The sequence below is a fragment of the Sabethes cyaneus genome, chromosome 2 (genome assembly GCF_943734655.1).
Source record: "Sabethes cyaneus chromosome 2, idSabCyanKW18_F2, whole genome shotgun sequence".
NCBI classification, from domain to species: domain Eukaryota; kingdom Metazoa; phylum Arthropoda; class Insecta; order Diptera; family Culicidae; genus Sabethes; species Sabethes cyaneus.
This window is the reverse complement of record NC_071354.1, coordinates 203,106,127-203,118,200: the sequence shown is the minus strand read 5'-3', so window position 1 is coordinate 203,118,200 and position 12,074 is coordinate 203,106,127. Positions and strand designations below refer to the sequence as shown.

Here is a 12,074-nt window from a genome sequence, read left to right as displayed (position 1 = left end):
TTAGTTTTTTTTCTATAATTAGCAAAGGGTTATCAGTTTCTTTATACAAAATTCACTGCTCATAACCGGTGAAGAACTCGAAAATTATAGAACAATAAGAGAATTGATCATCACACCAGCAGCAGTTGGTATAATGTAGACATTCTAATGATCGTAAAAAGTTTTTGTGTGATCACTTACGGCCCCAATGATTGCTTGCCAAGCATATGAACATATACACAGTTTTATTATCACTTTACAAGGAAAGCAAATTGTTCACAGAGTTACTTTCCAGTTTGCCGTCAGTCGTCAGCCGATACGGTTCGGAAGCAAAGAGAAAGTTTTATTCTTTTCATACAGTTCGTTTTCAACCCATAAAACTAAATCTAATCGGATTAAATCCGACGCTGTGTGTGCTTCCAGAAGAAAGCATAATGTGGAATAAAAATAAACGAAAGGTCGAAGTACAACTGTTTCAGCTGGCAGTGATATTTATTCTGTCCGCTGCCAGCATCAGTGCTACATTTATCAACCCATACAGGCGGTTTTTCAACGGCGCAAAATACCCGAAAGGACTTCAATTCGATGGCGATAATGGTGATCCGCTAATACTGACTCCATACCTGGAGGCTGGTAAAATCAAGGAAGCACAGACCGCTGCGCGAGTAAACCATAGCCGAATTTTGGGCTTTGAAAGTTACAGTGGATTTTTTACTGTTGACAAGAAATTCAACTCAAACATGTTTTTCTGGTACTTCCCAGTGGAGAACACTTCGATCGTGGACCCTCCCGTCCTATTGTGGCTTCAAGGTGGCCCGGGGGCTACCTCCCTGTTCGGATTATTCGAAGAAAACGGGCCGTTTTATGTTTCTAAAAATCTTAAAGCCATACCTCGAGAGTATTCTTGGCATAAAACTCACCACATGATTTATATTGATAATCCGGTTGGAACGGGATTCAGTTTCACGGACAGTGACGAAGGTTATGCCCGGAACGAAACTCAAGTGGGAGAGAATTTATATCAAGCACTAGTTCAATTCTTCCAGCTGTTCCCAAAGCTTCAGAAAAATCCATTCTACGTTAGTGGAGAATCCTACGCGGGAAAATACGTACCGGCAATTGGTTACACGATTCACCGTAAAAATCCCAGTGCCCAAGTCAAAATCAACCTTCAAGGATTGGCCATTGGTAACGGATACAGTGATCCTCTGAACCAGCTCGATTACGGCGATTATCTGTTCCAACTTGGCCTGATAGACGCGAACGCTAAAGCACGTTTCGATCAGGATGAAGCCGCGGCAGTCGAATGCGTAAGGCAAAACGATTACAAATGTGCCTTCCAGATTATGGACGATCTGATGGATGGCGATGAGAACCATGCTTCGTTCTTCAGAAACATCTCCGGTTTCGAGACGTATTACAATTATCTGCACACCGCTGAAGATCCTTCTGATGAGGTATTTCTGCTGGGTTTCCTAGCGCTACCGGAAACACGCAAGGCGATTCACGTTGGTGATTTGCCCTTTCACGATTTAGACACTGAGAATAAGGTAGAAAAATTCCTCGAGCACGATATTCTGGATTCGGTAGCTCCACTGATCGTGGAACTGCTTGCAAACTACAGGATGCTTATTTACAATGGCCAGCTGGACATTATTTGTGCCTATCCGATGATGATTAACTATCTGCAAAATCTTCCTTTTAACGGGGCTGCTGAATACAAAACTGCTAGGCGGTACATGTACTACGTAGATAATGAAATCGCCGGTTACTTTAAGTTAGTCAACAATCTGCTGGAGGTGCTCATTCGTGATGCTGGCCATATGGTCCCCAGGGACCAGCCCAAGTGGGCATATGTAATGATAAATACATTTACCACTGGTAAATCATTAGCTAACATAGATGATTGAATAAAAATCGTATAATTCTGTATTATTGACTTTGGTTTTTTGTTACGCTTGTTACGCCGATTGATGCTTGAGTAGAGTAGCTTGTCTGCAATGATTGCGTGACGACATCTTATCCCTTTAAGCACGGACGGTTTTAGTTACGATATTTTTGGTTTTTGGATCAATATAAATTTTTTTTATTGCTCGAGATACCAAAACCAGTGTATTCTACACATTGCAATAAATGTTTGCTAAATTTAGCAACTTACACAATTGTGTGGGTTCGGCCTTATCTTATACCATTGCACTATGGGCAAAACGAGCCGAAAAAACGGATGCAATTAAGATATGGCCTGCAGGCTGATAAAATGTAGGTGATCTTATGTAAAATTTTCCGGAAAATCGCATGGTGTCCACCGCTTTCCTGTTTGTCATCGGAAAGTGCCCCATTTTAACTTAAGAGTGTAAAGTAATCATCGCGAATCATGTGAAATCAGCTAATCAAAAAGAAGTGCGATCTTTCGAGTTACATTTTCTGGCTCTCGAAGTACAGTTTGAAGTGATGCTTTGAGTGGATATTGATTACCCACAGAATCGAGATTCGTCGTTTTATCCATAGTATTCCGGATTTAAGGACATGGCCGATTCAAGTGACATCGATTGGCGTTGTATTTAACCTGAGCACCAGATTTGAAATCGGGTGAGGACGTTCCTTATATTTATTTATTCTTTATATACTCTACTGTGAAATCAAAGGGCAATGTAAGTTTCGGCAATGTAAGTTTGGAGTCTTCTATTTTCCCGGAGGGAAGAGTTTTCGATTCTTCGGACATCTTGTTTCGAAGATTCTTGATTCAGTTATTCTTCGACAATTTTTAAGTGACGATGACGGCGAATTTTGTACAGTTATATACAGTTAATTTTTATATATTCCAAAATAATTATCTACTTTTGGGTTGCTGGTGTATTTTATATATTTTCAGTGAGCGAAATAAGACGCTATAACCTTGGCCAATAGCAGCCGGGCTTTTGGTCTAAATGCCATAAGTTCATCCCCGAGGGTCCGGAGTATCACTTAACCTTTATTAGCAAAGATACTCCCAACGAAACCAATTCACAGTTAATCAGAAACGGTTGGTACGAGACGTCCCCGTTTCTTCTTCCCCTGTTGATTTTGAAATGCATCTATGTATGAATAACTTATTCACACAAGATTTATTTCTTATAATCGTCTTTGCGGCAATGCTTCACAGTTGGCCTGGCCGATTAAACATTTGCAATATATCTCTGATATTTTGCAAATGTTAATACAGACAAGAAAATAATTTGAAATATTTCTATAATTAGAAATAATTTAAAATTATTTCCAGGAATTCTTTATTGTGGCTGTGTTGGTATTAATAAGAAAATAAGAATAAGAATAAGAAAGTGCCCCATTTTAACTTAACCGTGACATGATATCAATGTGACCAAAGCATTCTAAACTAACGTATTCAAAGTTGAATCATACAAAAATAAACTTACCCCTCAACGTTGGCATAAGTCATTCAATTAACATTAAATTAGCATGTGACTCTCGAAGTCTCGAACCATCGCTGTAGTCGATAATTCATTGCTTGAACCCGCGAAATCATCTGATAACCCAAATGATCTGTGACGAATAAAAATCATTCAATAAAGGCGTGTAATAGATAAAATCAATATGGTCTGAATCCTTCGCTATTTTTAGACTGGCTAAGATCGTTTATAAAACGGTAGCTTCTATTCAAAAAACTTTGGTATTTAAAAGTAGCTTATACGACTATTGTACAGCTGGAACAAATGCTCAATAATCTTTGAAGTTTGAGAGTTAGAAACACGCCGCACGCTCAATAAGCTGGTTGGGGTGTCTCCCTTTTATACAGTCCACTGTTTCAAATAATTGACTCCGATTATAGCTTGGTTCAATCTGCGGAGTGTATAAAACGTTTCGATTGCCGGGCATTCGAGTCTAACTGGAATATTAGTTAGACTGTACCTTTACTTTTCCCAATTTTTAAATTCCATTTTAAAGGCCCAGGAAGATAGTCCAAAAAAGGGTTCAGGTCCTATGAACTGCATGGATGACCCTTCCTTTGCCAAATGGTCAGTAGTTTCGTTTCCTTTGATTCCGCAATGACCAGGAACCCAATAGAGGTTGACCATATTAGGCATATGGTCTTCATTCATCAATATTAGGGGACTTATGGAAAACTCTTTGAAATCGAGGAACCTCATGCATCGTTTGAGCCTTAGAGCACTTTTCCCAGCATGCAATTGAATGAATTGATGTAGAGGAAAAAGATTAAGTAGAGCTTCTAAGGCTTTAGAGGGAGTGCTACTCATAGCTCCTGTTATCCTGTGTCCCCCAGCTTGGATAAAAATAAGCAATACACAACTTCTAAAGCTTCAATGACCCTCCGCTACCTCATTCTCCGCTCTTTTCCCTTTACGCCTGGTCCCCTTCTGTTTCGATCCTATCAAAATCTTTGTTTCATTACTTTCTTCTACCGTTCCTGCATTAATTGTAAAAAAAACCACCGTTATTAAAAAATAATTATATGCCTGACTTCATTACAAGGTCAAAACAACAACACGAGGTTGGTCTATTCGTTAATAGTGATCAAAATAAGTATCCGGGGAATGTTTGTCAACAGACAATAAACCTGAATCGAGGGAAATTGAACGGTGGAAGACGCAGCGACGACAGAAAAAGTTGTCAGCGCATTCAAGCGGAAACCCAACCTTTCCGTCCAAAATGACGCACACATGTTGGGCTGGGAGTGGTAACAACAACTTCAAACAGGTGGTTCAACATGTGGCAGATATTTTCATCGCATTTCATATAGTGGTTGTTTTGGTATCTGTATTATGGCTTTCTTAAAAAGCGGCATTTTCATTGCAAGCGGGACCGTCAACTTTGAAATTTGAGTGAACGAGTGTCTGGAAAAACACCGGCCTTTCTAGAAGCAACAGGATTGTTCTGTGCTGTTTTGGCCTGATTTAGCACCCATCCGGAACAAAAACCGTAAAGTGGAATGTTGCCAACAACATGCCTAATGGCAAGAACCCTCCATACACGCCACAGCTCCGCCCAATCGAGATATATAAGCCATCGTCAAAGGAACGTGAAGAAGACTCAAAAACGGTTGGAAACGAAAAACAGTTTAAGGCGTTCTGCGGCGAACAAAATGGAGATGGCTATATATACTTTATTAACAGTCAACCGGAAAAATGATTGGCAAGGAATGAACATGTGCAAATCTAATCCCTTTGTTCACCAACTCCTATCCCTACCTCCACGTGGGGCCAGCAGGGGTACGCGACCGGAACAGTGGCTGTCGCCAATATCTGAGATGGCAGCCAAATCAGAGGGATAGGAACCTTAGGCTAATAACCTACAGTACTCGAAAATTAAAAAAGTGACTGAAAATGAAAGAAAATAACGATTTGGATAATTAGCAATGAATTTTAGCATACACATGGACACGAACCGTGACATGGAATATACTAACGTTTGCTCAGCAGGCCAAGCTGTCTCAATATGCAAGGAATCCCGATCAGACAAACATCACAAAATTATAACAAATCATGATATTATGTTACGACGGTTTTTCTAACATGATTTGATATAATCTTAGTCTTGTAAGTAGTTAAAATAACAAAAATTCTATCAGAATTTCTGAGCATCCGTAGCAAAATTATAACAAAATTTGTTATGTTTAGAGCAAAATTATATCAAAATTTGTTATAATATTTCTAACAGGTTTTGTTATAATTTCGTTAAAATATTACAAAAACTTCTTTGCCTTCGTCTGTTATATCGACATTGTTTTTAGACGAAATTGTCAAAAATAGCACAACTATTTATCGAAACCCTTCACAAGTAGGATACGGCAGGGTATTTCGAGCACGCTGCTAAATTCGGCATACATTACCTTATTTGCTGCGCTTTCCCAAATAAAAACTTTACCGCTATATAACAATACTGAAACGAATGTAACACTCATATGCTTTAATGTGTCATAACTATTTTCATAAAAATGTAAGTATTTTGCTAAATTTTATTCAATAAACATCAAAAGTACTGCACTGTTTTTCCACTGGCACGTAATCAGGCTGAAAAACCCAGCAGCAAACGCTTACGCGTATCCGCTCTTGATGATGGTTTGGAAAACACACAAACTTATTCTAGAAACTAAACAGCTGTGAATTTGCTATCACAGAACAATTCTACTTCTTTTTATCACGGAAGACCACAAAAATACCCCTCTGATGTGAAAATATATATCAATTTTCATTCACTAGCAATTTGCAGCATTTTGCTTTTAATTTCAGCATATGGTGCTTTATTTACACTACTACCAAGATGTGATGCAGTTGCGCCTAAAACTCTTCTATCGTGTTGATATAGCTAGTATTTGAGTGACAACCACTTGCTTCTGGTGCTAATGGATATGAACGATTTTATGATACACTAGCGCCAGCAGCAAACTGTTGTCACTGCAAAACTAGTTATCTTCAATGAGCCGGTATCTAGGCAATACCGACACGTTATCCATTGGTCTCTCTTTTGATCTGTTTTTGAAAAACATCTAACCCCTGTGCAGGCTATTTCGGCCGGCCGGATTTAAAAAACACGGACACCACTATAGAAAATGGGACTAATTTAGCCGCAACGACTTCATCATTTCTCGCGACTATAACTCAAATTCAGCAGCGTTTCATTAAGACCAAAATACACGTCAATATTCAATAAATATTATTCTATCAACTGATAGAAAAATCTTGTCTAGAATGAATATAATTTCAACGTAATTCCTGAATATTGTTTAGGCTGCCGCTTAATGGGCTGAAAATACCCTCCAGTACCCTACTTTCATCCGGCTTAGTTGTGATACAGTTTATATGTGTCAAATTCAGGCCTAGATACGTCGCACTCACTTCTGAATGAGAATTTATAATGAAGATCACGCAAAAGGTTTTGTAATGGATTGAAGATAAACGCGTTGCCCGCCCAGTTAGCTCCGGGGTACGATGCAAGCTAGTCATCATATGTTTGGGTCTCGACTGGGCGGTGCTGCTTATAGAGTCAGTATAGGATCTTTGCACTAGCCCCGTAATTTTCCTGTACTCTAATAACCCGCTGCGAAGTCTGTCGATAAAGAAAGCTGAAGTTCTAACGGACATTTATACCCATGGTTTTGCTTTGCGTTGTTTTGTTGGATCATGTCAACTTACAAGATGAACCCTGATCTGAACCTTCCCTACTAACACACTTACTTGTGCAGATGTAGTGGAACCCGCAGTCTCTAGCAAAAATAAGTATCTGGCTAATATTCCTTCTCATTACCAGGTAGGTTACGGGAAGGTATTTTCAGCCTATTTTCCTTTTCTTTCTATAAATAAATATTTTTCCGATATACCACTATAATATGTTATACTGTTTTATATTGAAAGAACATCAAAAACATCTGTTCTTCCACTAGAACTAGGCCTAGACTGAAGAAATAGAAGCAATCGCTTAATAGGCTGAATATACCCTCCCGTGCACTAGTACAGCTTTTTGGTCGTGACCGGCGTGTTAATCGGTCAATTTTCAAACCATTGAATCAGTAGAAATTGCCCGATGAGAATGTCATGCTACTCCTAAGCACCATTCAATGGGCAATCTTACTGGTTCGACCAATCACAACGTATAACTACGGGCAGTCTACCTAAGCTAAGCTAAGTATTCTTACATCGTCCTAATTAAATTTATTTTTTTGCATTTCGTCTTTCCCTTGCTTTTTAAAGTAAAATCCCGGCAATTTCGAAATTTGACCTCCTGATTTTCTGTTCGACAGACTCCACACCCAACTATCAATATATAGGACCAATGCTGTAGTCCTGTTGACTCCGATAGTTTATCCTACTCGAGATTCGAACATACAATGACTGGTGTCGTACCTTAAGGTCAACTGGAAGATCACTCAGACCAGAAACATGAAAACAAGTTCAAACACGGATCATTAGTTTAGAGGAACGCCAATCTCTGCTCGAAAAGTATAAACCGCTAGCCATGCACATCGTGACTATTTTTGTATAAATATTATTGCTAAAGATATGCTACTTACCCGATGGTTGAAATCTCCCGACGTCGCCGCATCGCTCACGATAACTGAGCACTTGACACTTTTGCCAGGGCCCAAAATATCCTCGATCCTCTGCAAAGAATAATCCAACTTTAAAAAATCTGATCAAACGCGTTATCATATCAGGCCTGTTCAGGCGAAACACGTACCTCCCCCTCGGCTCTCGTAGTAGGCCCATATCGGCACTCCGACTGCGGTGGCACTGATGATCAAGCATAGGAATCCGAGGCACGTTACCAGCACTGCGTAGATGTTCGGTTTGAGACCGGCCATCGTGGACGCATCGCTTATACTATAGATCCTTAGCGGGAGGCTTTCTTCTTCCGATGTGAGAAGCTAAACCGCGTTGACCGTTTTCGGCTGTGAGCAACAGAATAATACTTCGGTTCGGTTTGTCTTTGCTGAAAGTGGTTTAAAAATGCGTTCCGATTAGTTATGGTGTGCAATACAGTACGCTGTATGAATATAAATTAATGCTTCCTTTTCGAGTTCGAAATTGCACAACACCTGCACTAACAATAGTGGTAGAAAAGGACCATTTGTATTTAATACATATACCTAACCAACCATGAGTAGAAGTTCTTATTGCCATTATTACTTATTATTTATTATGAAGACAAATAAAAGCAGAGCAAACGTTTCTTCAGACACTGAATAAATCGTAACGGAGGCCAAATTATTCACTCCATAACGATTTATTCAGTAAACTTGAAAACATTGACTAAAATGTAAAAAAAACACATTTCGATTCTACAGATCTTCCATCTATTATAGTATTATGATACCAATCTTGTAATGATCCGACCACGGGAAATGGATGAAAAACTTATGCTTATGCTTATGTAATCCTTATTGGAAACCATTACAAAAGAAAAATAATCCCTTCGAATAATCGAAGAAAGTAACCTTCAAGAGCACACCGATTTCACTTTTGGACTTTTACTGTGAAGTTTGATGCGAAAAGCTCAAAATTAAGATTATCTTCAGAGCATCTAAGAAGCCTATTACCAGTTGCTTCATATTCGAATCTAATAAACCCCTTGTCGATAGTTTTATGGCCTCTATCACGCACTTTACTTTAGCAGCTTTTTGGTTCAGTTTTGTTGTACGACAATTCGCTCTTGTCAAATTTCTTGCAGTTTTCGTTTTTTTTTATAGTTGTACATTGATGGTTTTATTGCCTATGATCTGTACAGAGCGTATCATAAAGGCCTCTTTCTACGTTTCATAGTCCCGATAACACTGATTTAACGCAACTGAAGAGGTTTTGTGTGAGTTTTTGCTGTTTGATTTATATGTTTATCTTTTTCACGTAGCCTATGCAATTATCGAGTAATTCTAAAGTATCCTCAAAGTGTCGGTGCTCACGTTAATTTACGCACTGAACATTATTTCACTGTTTTTGCTTTCTGCGAAAACAATTAGAAAGGAGGAAATATCTTCTGCATTGAGTGGATATCTCTGACCAGATATGCCGTATTCGATGAGTGCATCAAGCTGCTGAAATTCGCCCGATGCAAAATCGTTTTCTCGGCGCCACGGGAGCGTGATATCCACTGTAATTGAGGGTCAAATACTTAGAATTTCAGAGCTAAAAGACAAAATCATCAGGAATAATCATCAGGTACACCAACTCACCGGCAAAGTCAATACTGCAACCCCGATAAGAATACCAAAGCTCAATCGACATTCAAAACGTCGTCTCAAAACGTGGTCTCCATCCAAATAAACTGACTACCGACACTAGATCCGAAGAGAACCTCGAAAAGTTTGTGATTAGTTTCCTACCTAAGTTGCCAGGCGGTTGAACCTACCAGTAACTCTAGCCCCGGCTCTTCATCCGGCAGTCCATTAGTACCTCTCCAATCCCTTTAGTGCTCCTCCTCGGCCTTAGGCTTAGCTCAGACTCTTACATAAGATAAAGCATTATTTTCGAAATGCCAACGATACCGGGGGTATCCCGGGTGTAGACTCAACCTTAAGTTTTATTACTTGGCTTATAATGAAGTAAGGCATTAATTAATTTTTATCGTCTAGACAAAGGAAATAGTAAAAGAATATTCTCTCATCACTCTCATCCCGTCACTATCTAATGTAAAACCCATTTTTGTTGACTTAAGTTCCCTATACCCCTATAGGCTTCAGTTTAAAATTCACTTACGTCCTTTAAACTGTTAAATTAAACTTACCAGCAGCTGTAAAGATCATATAATGTTGTATCTGAAATGTGTAGAGCACTTTGTACAGGTTTTTTCGTGAACTGGCGGTTTAATACGTTGTTTGCAATGAGTGTTTCTTCGATTTAACATTTTTTTTTTTTTAGTACTTACGGCACTTAAAAGGGCGTAACTCAAATTTCCACCGTAAGAGGATTTTGAAAATTTCACCAGAGATGCAGTACAACCTCACGAATCGACTGGTGAGGTCCGATTTCATGGAGCATTTTTTTATAATAACGGTCTGGGGGAGCACCATGGCTTTCAACAACATTCTGCACCGTCTCACCAGGCGAAACCTCACAGGTTTAGTGTGAGTACAATTTTCCGGATTTTATTTCTTCGAAAGAGTGGCCTGCCTCTTTGCCTGATTTAAATCCTCTCGACTTCAATGCATGGGCTAGGCAAACTGGACAACACCAAAGGATTGACTGTGGATAGAATACTGTCAAGCAACGTTTGGAGAAAAGTTGAAATGCGTCAGGATATCGTGCGTGCCAGGCGTAACGCTTTTCAGCAACTATTGCGATCAAAGGGAGAAAGATATGAATTGGACCAATATAAGAGAAATGTTACGAATATACTTTACATGAAACACACTCAAAGTAAAAATTTATCCAAGCGTCTTATTTTTGTAACCATTTGCATTTACTGACAGCTATTGCTACTCACTCTGTAGTTAGTAGCATAAATCATGACATTTTTGACACATAAATAGGGTTTATTTCTAATTCCCGTCGTAGTAAGGAAAGCCACTCTAATTTTCATCATTTTTTAGGTGGATTTAATGAATACTCCAAAAGTTCTGTTGCTGATTTGACTCAAACACACTTAAATCACAATAATGGTTACGAAGCTAGCGCGCTTGTATTTGTGTAGGACGGCATGACAAGTGTTATTCTGCAAAATTTCTGCAGTTCATGCAAGTTTTCCCGGCTGCAGAATAACGACAATGCGTTGCGAGAGTTATTTTCATTTTATAAATGACGGAAATGGAAACGATTAGTCGACATTTTCTTCTTCGTCACACGAAAAAGCAAAGGAAATTTGGCTGCTAGGAATTCTTTAATGAAAAATGGCATTTAAATAAATCTCAGCTCACTTTGATTGATCAACAAACTAAAATAGCATAGCATAGCATAGCATAGTTTGACCGCCCGTAAGTTGCCCGCGATCGATCTAGATCAGCTGAGATTGCACAAAGAACCATCAGAATGATGCTTGGGAGTAGCACATCATTCTCAGTGTGCATTTTCTGGTGATCTAATTCTTTGTGATGATTAATAGCAAAGCTAGCCACGCCCATGAAGGTCAATTTGGGAGGGAAAGGAATGTTAGTCCGACACTTGCTGCTGCTAGAGACCGAGGAATCCTCTGCATCATCCACAAGTGTCACAGGAAAGAGTTGTTGTTAGTAGAAAGGAATTGATCTGGATCCACCGAGGCAGGTGATGCGATCACTGTCATTCGAGCTCGCGTACGATTTGAGGACGTTTTTGGTTACGTGGCCATTGCGAAACAGGTAGTGGAGATCCGACATACCAAGATAGGAAAAAACTATGAGAAATCAGTTTACCGCACCGAAAGTTATGTGCTATAAACATATTCGATTTTTTCGAAATCGCGCGCGGTCATTTGTTAAATACCGATAGACATTTGTTGCTGTGCACGAAAGCTGTCCTGAGACAAACGGGTTTATTTTGGCAATCAAATCGAAAACATTGACTGCGCGGGATACCTTTTGGCATCCTTCGATCATAGAACTTGCTTAAGAGCTCTGACTACTTTATTAGGGAGCTGTATAAAAGCTATCAAGCTTTTGATATTTAATAATCATA

General features: G+C 39.2%; 1 protein-coding gene across 1 annotated transcript in view; it reads right to left on the bottom strand.

The window, feature by feature from the left end:
- LOC128738899 (uncharacterized) overlaps nt 1-12,074 on the bottom strand; it is a 28,472-nt gene that overhangs the window by 1,791 nt on the left and 14,607 nt on the right. The window contains exons 2-3 of the mRNA XM_053834362.1: nt 8,170-8,421; nt 8,003-8,092 (exon numbers count right to left, since the gene is read on the bottom strand). Of these exons, the coding sequence (XP_053690337.1) occupies nt 8,003-8,092; nt 8,170-8,293 (214 nt within the window). The 5' untranslated portion in view covers nt 8,294-8,421. The remainder of the gene's footprint in view (nt 1-8,002; nt 8,093-8,169; nt 8,422-12,074) is intronic.